At 39.8% G+C, this 13,808-nt stretch overlaps 1 protein-coding gene across 1 annotated transcript; it reads right to left on the bottom strand.

The window, feature by feature from the left end:
• Positions 1-405: 405 nt before the first annotated feature.
• On the bottom strand, positions 406-3,845 carry rpl22 (ribosomal protein L22). The gene is made up of 4 exons (XM_053652812.1): positions 3,777-3,845; positions 2,934-3,038; positions 1,910-2,034; positions 406-599 (listed from the first exon to the last, which is right to left on the bottom strand). The coding sequence occupies exons 1-4, from the start codon at positions 3,828-3,830 to the stop codon at positions 455-457; spliced, it is 429 nt and encodes a 142-aa protein (XP_053508787.1). The 5' UTR covers positions 3,831-3,845; the 3' UTR covers positions 406-454.
• Between the last annotated feature and the right edge of the window lie 9,963 nt (positions 3,846-13,808).

Consider the following 13,808-nt stretch of genomic DNA (forward strand, 5'->3'; position numbering starts at 1 on the left):
CGAATGATGGAGTGGAAGAACTCGAGCATCCTTCACAGAACCCTGAACACAGTTGAACCCTAGTGAAGACCTTTGGGATGAACTGCAACGGCAACTGCACCCCAGACCTCCTCACCTGACATCAGTGCCAAACCTCAGTAATGCTCCTGTAGCTGAATGATAATAAATCCCCACAGCCACACTCCAAAACCTATTGGAAAGCCTTCCCAGAAGAGTGGAGCTTACAGTATTATGACTGTAATCAGGGACTCATTCTGTAATAGGATATTCACAAAGCACTTGTAAGATGTTCAGGTGTCCACATACCTTTGGCCATATAGTGCATCTCTGAAATCATACAGTGAAAACTTTATATAAAACACACTCATTACATATTCAACCACTCGGTAAGCAAAATCAACAAAGTCTGATTCTTTTGAAAATTTATTAATTTTTACAAAAGAACAGCATGGGTTTAATCCTCGTCCTCTTCCTCCTCCTCGTCCTGGTTGATCTGGAAGTAGCGCAGTTCGTAGCTCTCCTTGGTGTTTGCTACGACACGCAGCCAGTCTCGCAGGTTGTTCTTCTTCAGGTACTTTTTGGTGAGATATTTCAGGTACCTTTTCAACAAGAGGAGACAAACCAGCTCAGAAACGTAACAGTCACATAAAAATCCGACATGAACACAACCATCTCAAATACCACTGAACTTAATGCCACAATATTATCTACAATTTTTTTAAGGGGAAAAAAAAAGAAAGAAAAGAAAGCTGCAAATATAGAGTGCTGAAAGCATCAGGAGTTACCAACACTGCTAACAAGAAAATCCTAGCAGGCAGAGGAAAAGAATTTCACCACAAAAACTTGTGGATGAGACGGCTAATATTTTCCCCATATGTGCACCAAGCAACAGTAAGAAAAATTCTCTAACTACTAAAGACACCACAATCCCTCCCACCAGCCTCACATGACCAAAGCTCATGAATTCAGAGGTCAAAGAAAGTTGAAGCACACATCTTTCACATCTCTCGTCCTTTCCCTTTCAATGAATTTGCTTTTCTGCCTTGTTTAGCTGAAAAGTTGTTTTTGCCGTCTCACTGCTTGTAACAAGGGGTCAAAAATCCTAACACATGGAAATCGAACAGTGTTGCCTTATGCATTACACCTTAAAACTGAACAGCAAACTGCTTTAATCATGAACATCTGTATTTACTAACAAAACTTTAAATCCCACGCATTTACACTTCCATTCAATTTCTGCATCACACCCAACATGCGAATAAGCCCTTAAACCTCGACCGCAAACTTCCCGTTGAAGAGAGTGTTTGGAAAACAGCCAAACTGGTGCGAGATGACAGGAAGGCTACAGTAACTCAAATAGCCACTCTTTACATCCATGGTGTGCAGAAAAGCATCTCAGAACGCACGTTGTCCCGACAACCGCATCAGGTTTCACTCCTGTCAGCCAAGAATAGGAATCTGTAACTACTGAAACCGAACATGGTAAAAAGACAGTGATGTTTGTTTTGTTTTTTTTCATGTTTTCTATCCAGGTGTTTTGGCGAATCTGTGCCTGCTGTAACGTCAGATTTCTATTCTTGGTTGACAGAAGTGGAACCCGGTGTGGTCTTCTGCTGTTATAGCACTACTTATACACGTATACATCACTGCTCTCTTTCTTTCCTACTTGAGAAGAAATAAAAATGTGGATGGTTGATGGCTTCAGTGAATGAAAACTAGAACGTTTTCGTAAGTTTTATTTAGTTGTACGGCACACAACTTTAGTTTCACCTGTCAAAGACTATTTCTGGGTTCTGCACTCCTATGGACAACCAAAAAAAAAAGGCAAATTATAAATAAGATGAATAAAAGCGCTATAAAAAGTGCAGCAGGCATGCAAGCCATACTTATTCATAGCTCCCAAACTAACCTCTTGGAGAAGGGGATGTCTGAGGTCACTGTGATCTTGCTCTTGCTTCTTTCGATGGACACCACGCCACCGCCTAAGTTCCCGGCTTTACCGTTCACCTTGATGCGCTCCTGCAGGAACTGCTCCTACATGGAGAGGAAGGAAAAAAAAAATATATAAAAAATATCTCATCAGCTTGTCTATTAAGGAGTACATTTAAATGCACACCAATAACCTGTATCAGTTTTGGTTTATTACATTAAAAATTCAGAGCTTCAGTGGATCTGGGGTCTATCCCAGGAATACTGAGTGCAAGGCAGGGACCACACCACAGACAGGACCCCCAGGTCACACACAGGGTCAATTTAGAGTCAACAATCCACCTTCTTGACATGGGAGGCAACTGGAGAACCTGAACCATGCGAAATAATAACCTGAGCTCAGGATCGAACCAGGGACCCTGGAGTTATGAGGCAGCAATACTACCCACTGCACAGCTGGATCTCAGGTGGTAGAGCAGGCTGGCGGTTCGATCCCCGGCCCACGTGACTCCACACTCCAAACTGGTTTATGGAAAGACACTGAACCCTAAGTTGCTCCCATGGCAGGCTAGCATGTGTGTGTGTGCGAATGTGAAACAGTGTAAAGTGCTTTGTATAACTGCTAAGGTTCGACAAAAAGCTCTATCTAAGTGCTGACCATTTTCCATTTTCAGGTTATTCAATGCAGCTTAAACTGATATCTTGCAGTTTTCTTCATGTGTACATGTATAACCTAAAGAAAGCTTAAAATAATAATTTTAATTAATAAATAAAGAAAAGCTTAAAGAACAGCACCAGGTGCAATGTGAACCCATGAAGCACCATGCTCTCTAACACTTTTTTTTAGTTCAAATCCTGTAAACTACTCTGCTCGTCACTTGACTGAGAAACTACATCAGTACTGCTAAGATTTTTTTTGTTGTTAAATTCCAGAGTGCACGCGTGAATGGGGCTCGAATATAAAAGCTGTTTACATTGCATGACAGATCTTCCTGTATACGTACAAAGTTGGCAGCATCCATGATGCCGTCCTCGACAGGGTGTGTGCAGTCCAGCGTGAACTTCAGGACCTGCTTCTTCTTCTTGCCACCCTTCACTGCAGGCTTCTTCTGTAAATACAATCAGACCGAGTGATTGACGACAAGACAGACCGTGTGTTTATACGATCATACCAGAAACACGCAGAGGAACCAAAGAATAGTTCTGAATAGCTGATAAAGTCTTGGAAATGCATTGGGAAGAAACTATCTGATGTTACGCAAGGCTTTTCTTACAAGCCAAATCAATTAGGTATGAGGAAAAAATGGTTCACATGCTTGACATGTTAAAATGCATCATTTGTTATACATCACTTTAACCGGGGAAAGTATAAGGACATAAACACATACTACGTTCCTGGCTATACCTAGACAGCATATCATTTATACAGTATGTACATTAGCCTGACTTTAGCTTGTCTCAATCCCATTCAACTAACTACTAAACATAAAGCAACACACATATACATATATATATATATATATATATATATATATATATATATATATATATATAAATATAATGTAAAAACCCGCCAATCAACACCTTATCTAGTTCATTTAGACTGAGAATAATGATACATTTCTGAACTCAGCCTTCCAGTACAACCTACAACGTGGTTTCCTAGGCCTCGTTTCAGCCCCACTATAAACAAACGCTCATAAATCCTTGGTTTTCGCGTGTAACCGGAATTTAATCACGTAGAATATAAGGTCAGGGTTTCGAATACATCCTGTAATATTTTCAGTCCTGAAACCAGGACGAGACGCGAGATATTCGATCGTTTTCCGGCACCGAATGGTACTTACAAGCGGAGCCATGGCGGACTCTTTGGACAGAAAGGGAGGAGGAAGGGCGCGCATGCGCTTTGAGAGTCTGTCAGTGAATCGATCACAGATGTCATCAATGAGCTTCAGGAAATGTAATCGAGCGCGGGAGAGAACTTAGTCTACGTGTTTATTTGTCACATTCAGGTCATTTTTTTGCTCATAGAAATTGTCAGAAAGACAAACAAATGTTTATTTATGTTTATCAAAGACTATTTAAATTGCCCTAAATTGCTAAAGATGTAAGGAATGAATCATACAGAGCTGTACTGTAAACAGGAAATAATCAGTGATGGGGTGGTGTGATGAAGCAGAGTCTCTCTGAAGTTCATTAATGATAATGATAATGAGTCTTTATTGGTCATATATACATTAGAGCACAGTGAAATTGGATTATTTGCATACCCCAGCATGTTAGGAAGTTGGGGTCAGAGCGCAGGATCAGCCATGATACAGCACCCCTGGAGCAGAGAAGGTTAAGGGCCTTACTCAAGGGCCCGACAGTGGCAGCTTGGCAGTGCTGGGGCTTGAACCCCCCAACCTTCCAATCAGTAACCCAGAGCCTTAACTGCTAAGCCTTCGCATGTTTTAACTGTTTATCGCATTTAATTTGGTGGGCACAGTGGCTTAGTGGTTAGCACGCCTGCCTCGCACCTCCAGGGTTGGGGGTTTGATTACTGCCTCCACCCCGTGTGCGCAAAGCTTGCATGTTCTCCTGGTGCTTCAGGGGTTTCCTCCGAATACTCCAGTTTCCTCCCCCAGTCCACAGACATGCGTTGTAGGCTGATTGGCATTTCCAAATTGTCTGCTGTGTGTGAGATTGTGCCCTGCCCTGTGCCACCCTCCCACAGGGTGATCCTGCATAGGATAAGTGGTACAGAAAATGGATGGATGGATGGATGGATCCATTTAATTTAATAAAATTAAACTCACTAAAATCAAGGGCTGAAAGGAGGGCAGTGAAAGTTTCTGCTGACTGTCAAGCCGCAATCACAGAGGCGCTGCAGGTCCATCACCTCCTGAAATGCACACACGCAACAGTTTATTTTCAGAATCTATCCTGTTACTCAACCACCCCAGAACATAGCAGCTCCCACCCAACTACCTCAAACATTTTGCACATTGCAGTTTGCACACACAATATGTTACACTCATTCACAATGCCTTTTGTCTCATTGTGTCATCGTAGTACTATTGCAATGTCTATTGTCTGATATCTTGTCCAAGTCTTGTCTTGTATAATTTGTGGTTACTTCACTGTCTGATTCTGCTGCACTATTTGTTTGTTGCATTGTCTGTTGCTGCAGTTTGCTGGGCAGTATGTTTTCTATGTTCTGATTCTGATTCATAATGTAGCAGAACAGGAATAGTTAGCACCTCTTGTAAGTTTTTCTGTCTTGAAGACTAACCCATGATGAACTTACATTATGTAGATCATCAGTCATTCAAGTTCCTGTGTAAGTTCTTATTATAGAAATAATAACCAGCCTCCCTTTTTTCTCTCTCTCTTTAAGTTAATAAGACTTTTTTTTAAAAAACACACAGCTTGTCATGTAAGCAAGAAAACTCAAAACCATCTGCCATGAAGATTTATAGTTATGAGCTTTACTGTTCAAACCACTGACACCGGAGAAATATCTAATAACTGTCTCCTCAGAGAAATTTTCAACATGTTTTTTTTACTCAGTTTATGTGGCGCATCCATCTGTCATACAAGACCCTCTGTAAGCTGTTACTATAGAAACAACATATTAAAATGAGTGCATCAGTACAAACCTGTGATCTGAATTACAGTCAGGGTTGTTGTTCTAGAAAATTAATGAACACCTTCCGACTAACTGTAATTTAGAATTCAATCTGTGGGATAAAAAGCAAATAAAATACTGTGTAACAAACACATTCGACACAACCTCACAGAGAATCTTTATTAGCTCAGTGAAAGTCCATTCGCCTTAGCGAACGTTCCCTTCACACCTCCAGGGTCGAGGATTCGTTTCCCACCGGGACCATGTGTGTGCGGAGTTTGCATATTCTCCCCGTGCTGTGGGGGTTTCCTCCGGGTACTCCGGTTTCCTCCCCCAGTCCAAAGACATGCATGGTAGGCTGATTGGCATGTCCAAAGTGTCCGTAGTGTATGAATGGGTGTGTGAGTGTGTATGTGATTGTGCCCCTGGATTGGCACCCTGTCCAGGGTGTACCCTGCCTCGTGCCCGATGCTCCCTGGGATAGGCTCCAGGTTCCCCGTGACCCTGAAAAGGATTAAGCGGTATAGAAGATGGGTGGATGGATGGAAAGTCGGTTAGCACTGTTGCCTGGCACCGCCAGGGTTGGGGGTTCGAATACCGCCTGCTCCCTGTCTGCACGGTGTTTGCATGTTCTCCCTGTGCTTCAAGGGTTTCCTCCTGGTTCTCTGGTTTCCTCCCCCAGTCAAAAGACATGTGTTGTAGGCTCATGCGTTGTTTGCCGTGTGTGCACGGAGTTTGCATGTTCTCACCGTGCTTCGAGGATTTCCTATGGGGTACTCCGGTTTCCTTCCCCAGTCCAAAGACATGTATTGTATGCTGATTGGCATTTCCAAATTGCCTGTAGTGTTTGAATGTGTGTGTGATTGTGCCCTGCGATAGGTTGGTACCTCGTCCAGGGTGTCCCCCACCTCATGCCCCAGGTCCACTGGTTCCAGGCTCCCCATGACCCTGTGTAGGATAAGCGGTACAGAAAATGGAAGGATGGATGGATAACATTCAATACATTGAGCTTAAACATAGGAGAATGCTCTATAGTTGAATTTTCTTTTGTGCAATTGTGCTTGCAAAACCTCTACACAGGGGGGAAAAATCCAGATGACATTTTTTTCACTTACAACAAATCTCTCAAAGCATACAGTAGAACTGATCTTGGATCAGCTCTACATTATTTTCATATCACCCGTCAATGTTCTAATGTAAAACCGCATGTTTCCTGAACTGCACTCCTGATTGGCGTTTTTTGCAGATAGATACGCTGCAGGCCAACAGATGGACTCCCCTGAGCTCTAATTACCGCAAACAGACCTTCATGTGTATGGAGGGAAGCACAAAATCTCTTTGCATGTGCAGTATAGAGCTGGTTGCTCAAAAAAGCATGCACACCCTTGTGTACTGTGATGACATGTACTGCAAGTTTGTTTTCACAGACCTTCCTTCATTATTATAAGTAACATAAATGGTCAAAATGCCCATATCAAGATGAATAATGAAACAAAGTAATATTTTATATATCTATATATCTATATTATATATATATCTATATCTATATATCTATATTATATATATATATCTATATCTATATTATATATATATCTATATCTATATTATATATATCTATATTATATATATATATATATATATATATATGATATAAATGTAGACTTTTAGTCCTACATTTTTTCCCTCTGAGGACTATTTCTGGTCTCCTGTGGATTGTTTTACGTGAATACACACGCTAATGAGGCACATTAACTAGAGCATGTCAACACGGATGAGCTTGTTAATAAAGATTACTGCACATTAGGTTTAGATTCAATATGTACTGTAGATCCAGGATATGAGTATTAAAAGAAATTTAGATTTTCACCCAGAAAGCAAGAGGGATGAAAATGTTTACTTTTACTTAAATAGTTTACTGACCTACAGTACCTCAAATGCATGCCTAGATAATAGAAGTGTAACGTTTTGCATTAAGTTTTGATAAATGAACTGTAAATGATTTAAAACTGGACCCTAATGTGGTACGTAAACTTTCATTATAAAAATTCCTTTTTTAAAAAGGACACAGGACACTGGTATTTTCTGTACATGTATGGTACACACACAAATCCTGATTCAGATAGAAAGGAATACTTTACTCTGAATTTAAGAAGATGAAGTAATGGGAAGTGTTGAAGAAGCTCTCAATTAAAATCCAGGCTCAGTGGAAAGATGCCAAGCTTGATGTGTCCCATTTGTGTGTTCACTAAGCAAGACTGGTACCAGCTGGGTCTCACTGCCAAAAAGTCTAGTAGGACTAATTCAGAGATCCAATTTTGATTCCTATTCCTGATTGTAGAGCAATGGTTTCAACTCTAAGATGACTATTTTTTTAAATGACTAGTTACAGTTAAATTATATAAATCGTAACAAAACGCTGGACTTTTTAGGTTGTGCTTCACACTCTGTTGTTAAACCACGCATGATACTCACATATTTACTCACAGCATTTGAACTAAACTCATGAGAATTATTACAGAGGAACAAGATATGAAAGATGTAAGTAACTTCCATTGGCACTGTAACAGTAAATATCATATTACTCTCTCTGTCAGGTAATATATTGTAGTGATATGTTAGAATACTGTATTTGTGCATATAACACAGAAATACACAGAGTATATACACATTTCCAAAATCCTCATGAGTTTTATAATGTGTGTGCCTTTTTATTGAGCAATGATATTGTATACATACAACTCGTTTCAGTATAAGATCCTTAGGTAATATAATATTTAAAGGTGCAAAAGTTATTGATTTTTCATTTCTTACTAGTACGAATAACATGGAAACATATGTAGGATATTTTATTTATTTAAATAGTCTCAGAACTAGTGTATTACATAGCTGGAACAATAACATAAGTTTTGAAACCTGCTTCCAAATCTTGAATGTTGGTATGTCTTTGGATTGGCCTCTTGTCAGCCATTTCACAGACACGCCCCCAACGCCCTTCACATCCTCATAAATCATTACAAGGACAATGTTGCATGTTTACAGAGTTGTAACTCGACTTTCAAGCCGTCGAATGTCCAAGGGCACTTAAAAGTGATGTCATGACAGTCCTCGCTAATGGCAGTTTTATTTAGCATGCTAACTCTAGTTGAACTGGCATAAATGAAAATAAATGAAGAAAATGTTTCTTCCATTTGTATGCATATTCAGTTTGTGGAACTACACAATGACACAATGACTCTCACTGTGTTACATCACCCTCTACTGGATCCAACCATATCCAACATAAACGGTTTGAGGTTTATATCTTGGCTTGCACATACATTACAATATATTTAAAAAAAGAATACTGTACAGTGTGCTAGATGTTTCCCTATCTAAATAACTGAATTATTTAGTAGTGCTGTTGCTGTGTTATAAGTCATTCAATGTTCTCTTTGACAATCTAAGGTTGTGACTAGATTTTGTGATATAAAAACCGAAATTGGTTATTTTGAAATTGTTCCTTTCCTGTACAAAATACAATAAACACAACAACAAAACCCTCAATGATAGCATGTTGTGATGAAGTGGAGTTACTGTTACCATCGTAACGTTGATTAGTTCGCTATAACAGCATGTCACAAAGTGGTTTATTCCTTTTATACTACCACAATTTGCCAACTGTTTATATATAATTATTTTATATTGAAGAACGACATACTTTTTACGCATTTTTAGCAATATTTAATGTTTTGGAACATCAGCAAAATAAGTTAGTTCCTGTTATCACTTATGTTATGGCAGCTATAAACAGTTGTTGACAAACCTTGACAGCTGAACATGACTGCCTGGAAAACAATAGGAGCAAAATGACAAATGAAACAACAATCCAAAATATAGTGTGAAATGAACAGAACATAAGGGAGAAAAGAGGTTGAGAGGCTGTTCAAAGGATATGAAAAAGGTTGAAGGCAGTTATGAAAAACAAACAGTGGGACATCAGATATTCCTACAGAATATTTATAATCATATTCATAAAGGACAATGCTCATTTGTATACAGATTTATAAATATATTCAAATGGAGGTAGTCAGTTTTGAAAAACTAAGCGGTCCTTTAAATTGTGTGGAGCCACATGATGTGGTTCAGGCGTTCATTAGCTTCTGCTAGAGATGTATCAGACCCAGGATCTGCTAAAGATGTTACATCTTACAATTTACCTTCGAATGTCTGGCGATCCCCCAGGAGGAGCTGCGATCTGTGTGTATCTGTGGATAGAGAAGTCTGGACTGACCTTCTCAGCCTGCTGCCACCAGGACCCCCATCAGGAAAAGCAGAAAGAAAAAGAATGCTACATAAAGTGGTCCTTCAATTTGAAGTGTCCTGCATATGAGTGCCATCAAACCCATTCTCTGAAATGAATGTAATATATGACTTGCTGTTGAAATGAAGTGTGCTTATGCAGCACTTGCCCTCTGCTTGACCTGTACAAACAGCAAAGAAGCTTCAGACGTCGGCATGGAAGGCTGTTCTCCTGCTCAAGGCCAAGCTCAGAGAAGTGCACTCATTTGCACACACCCTATACCCACCAACCTATTCAACAGCATGCAAGTCAGACTTTCCACCAGCAGGGGGCAGAAAACGTGCACAGACGGCCAAAGTATCAAGAAATGGTGTTCATGTACAGTGTTTGAGAGGACCATATGTTTTGATTTACAGAGGAATATATACAAAGAAATAGTTTAAAGGAAGCTTAAAATTGTAGATTAATCGCATTTGATTATGTGATATTATATATTTTCCCATTTAATTTCTCTAAATCATTTACAGTTACAGAGAAGAACAGGATTCTCAACCAAGACTGCCTTTTGTGTTCTTCAGTATAAAGACATATATAATATTTATAAGCTTTACCTCTGTCTGTTATAAAGCGCTGACTCTGGACACTCCTTCCATGCATCCATCCTGGATCCAGCCTGGAGCCTATCCTAGGGAACTCGGGGAACAAGGCAGAGAACACCCTGGAAGGGGTGCCAACCAATCGCAGAGCACAATCACACTCACATTCACACACCACGGACAATTTGGAAATGCCAATTGGTCTACAACGCATGTCTTTGGACTGGAGGAGGAAACCAGAGTACCGAGAGGAAACCCACGAAGCACAGGGAGAACATGCGATCTCCGCGCACACAGGACAGAGGCGAGATTCAAACCCCCAACCCCGGACGTGTGAGGCAAACGTGCTAAGCACTAAGCCACCTTCCATAAATGCTAAATAAACTTTTCCTCACAGAAAACATCTGTATATGTTACCATAAATACCATAAATGATCACACATCTTTTTTCAATCCATTTATGTGAAGTATCTGCAATACAATCAGATATTGGAAAAATAATTAACATAAATTTACTTTTGGAATTACTGTCCAAGCTGCTGTCATAGTAAATTAATCAACACCCTCTGACCAGTCAGAATCAAGCATTCAATTATTTACAGTAGTTCTGGGGAAACGTCAACCTGCTTCAGTGAAGTGTATTATGTCTTAAAGTTCACTGTTACTTCATACATGCTTTGAAATGCTTTTGTTATAGTTCATCTACCATGTTATCTGAAGAGCTAGACGTTATAATACAGTGGTTATGGCTACACAGGCTTGCAACTGGACTTGGTTACATTTCTACTTCTTTAAATGAGATTTTTCAAGGCTGTGTCCTCCAACCCACTCACCGTACTGCCTGGAAACTCACAATGGCTGTCCTCTAGAGGCTATTGAAAAGATTACTTATGTCTGAATATCTCTGAATCAATGTGTGCATATAGGGTACACATAGGCACAAGTACTGATTGTGAATAAAGATATACTGCCCATACACAGCCTACATTTCGCAATACATTCCAGACAGTCCAGCCCCTTAAAGTTTTTTCACGAGTGCCAACAATTTGGAGGTGTATCATTCATTTAAATGTTATTATATGAAGTTCTCAACATGTGATATCATAACAATGTGATTAAAGTGTGTTTTCAATATCTCAATTTCTGTCCAAAGGGCGTAATTAACCATAACTACAATCGGATGGTCAGAACATTTCAGTTTTCCATGGATGTTCCATGTTTTTTTTTAATATCAATAAGATATCAGAATATCTCATGGTTCTTTTCTGGCAAGGACACATTCATAAATAACACTGGCATCTTCTTATTGCTTTTGAAGACAATTAGTAGTTGTTTCACTTAACTCTGTTCATTTGAGAATCTGATTGGCAAATATAACTGTACACTAATCTAATCTAGCAAGCTAATAACAAGCTAATCTGCTAGCTAGCTAGTTTTGTTAGCAAAACCATCACAACTATGCAACTTGCCTATCAACATTAATTAACTCTATTCACATGAAATATGTGAATATACTATATGAAGGCATGTTTGAGTTTGCTAGCAAGCTCAGTAATTACAGTTTTCTCTGTCTGTGGAGAGTAGGCTAGGTAGCAAGCTAGCTTGCTGTGTAACAAACTGCTTTTAAGTTCTTCAAATAACATTATACCCATTCATTCATCTTCAGGAGCTGATTTATCTTGGTCAGGGTCACTGTGGATTGAGTCTATCATGAGAAGACTAGGCATGAGGCAAAGACAGTATATCAGGCAAAAGAAACAACGCCTGTATTTTGGCTAATTAAAGGTACTTTTTAGTCGAAATACTCCCACTCAGGCTTCTGAGCAGATTATAAGATCCACCTCTAATTACTTGACTACTAAAATCCATTCTGTGTGGAAAGAGGTGAGACCTGACTGCTAATTAATGACACCCATAATTAGCAGGTGTTGTGAATCTGAGTTCTAGGCTTTCACTAATGAACATTTGTTACTCGTAGTATAATGTTCCTACTAGACAAAGTTTGTAGAAGTTGATGGTTTTTGGTTCTGAGGCTTGAGTTTTGGACTAAAGTTTGCTATAGGCTCAAGGATGCCTTTGAGGTGAGCCTAATGTGTGTTTCTTCTATTTGGGAATCTAGGTAAATTTGGCAGTTTTTAATTACTTGCTTGTTTGGCAGGCTGTACTGGTTGCTCCTGGTGAATCTTGCTGTTTACATCAGTGCTGAAACTGGTGAGTTCATTACAGAGCTTCAATGTCTGTTAACAAAACATAATCTATATATTAACTCCTTACTGTGGTGCAGTTTACAGCTATGGCTCTCGATATCGAAGCAAACCAGGAAACTTAACTGAGGCAGAAAGTACCTCTGCAACAAGTAAACCCCTGCTACCGGATGTTTCTTGCAGTGGTGTAAAGGGCCATGGTCCTTGCTTTGAGATGGTATCAACAAGTGGCAGTAATGATTCATCTTTCCAGGCTGCTAGTTACAATGCCTCTTCCTCTGGTGTGGCCTCACAGGGATCAAGGCATGGCTTCATGCAATTGGGAGATGTCTATGGCTCGCCAGTTTTTGCCTCTTCCTTAAACTCCAGTCCTTCAGTCAATGGTTCTAATGCTGAGTATGATCCCAGTATTTCTCGTATTGCATCATATGGCTCAGTGTACAGACTTCTAAAACCACATGGTGCCTACACCTCCTTTAGAGCTGTGCCTTTTGCAAGCTATAAGCCTCCTATCACCAGTTCTGTCACATCTATGTCTGTACCAAATGGCCAAAATGATTATAAGATTAGTTATGATGCTACACAACTCGGAGATGCTTATAACTCTGTGGCTGCTACAAATTATTTAAGAAATAAGCCCTCACTAAGTAACATGGTGATCTCAAGTGGCCCCATGATAAAATTTATAATGCCAAATCAGAGTAACTACCAACTTGTACAAACTATCAACAAAGCCCAGAGTAGTTATGAATCTGGTGTACCCAGCAAGCCATTGGTGACAGTTGACCAACCCACTGTTGAAACTTATAAGCCTTTTGAGCATAGCCAAGGAATGAACAATATAAGGCCTACTTCCCAGCCTCAAGTGCCAAATGGAAGTGGACACCAGTATCCTCAAACTCTTAAACCAATAACTGTCCTCAAACCTCCTTTGATAAGTAAAAATTCATCAACTCTACAATCAAGAACCACAGAGCCCAGATTTACACAACTGGGAAGTGCTTACAGCTCAGCGGACACAACCTACAAACCCTCTGGTGTCTTCAACCCTGCTCAGACCACCGATATGCAGCAAATAGCCAAGCCAGTGCAGAGTAGCCTGCAGATTGCAGATATTTTCCAAGATGTTGTACATGACTCTAGTTCCAATGCAATACCATTGAGTGGCTCTGTATATATGTTTACAAGAC

Source organism: Ictalurus furcatus, chromosome 21 (genome assembly GCF_023375685.1).
Source record: "Ictalurus furcatus strain D&B chromosome 21, Billie_1.0, whole genome shotgun sequence".
In the NCBI taxonomy this organism is placed as follows: domain Eukaryota; kingdom Metazoa; phylum Chordata; class Actinopteri; order Siluriformes; family Ictaluridae; genus Ictalurus; species Ictalurus furcatus.

Bases quoted from the DNA above. Each gene is read 5' to 3' on its own strand.
- rpl22 (XM_053652812.1), bottom strand. From the start codon at position 3,830: ATGCGCGCCCTTCCTCCTCCCTTTCTGTCCAAAGAGTCCGCCATGGCT. The intron at 3,039-3,776 runs GTAAGTACCATT...TTGTATTTACAG, and splicing joins AGTCCGCCATGGCTCCGCTT to AAGAAGCCTGCAGTGAAGGG. The intron at 600-1,909 runs GTTAGTTTGGGA...CTTGTTGAAAAG, and splicing joins GACATCCCCTTCTCCAAGAG to GTACCTGAAATATCTCACCA.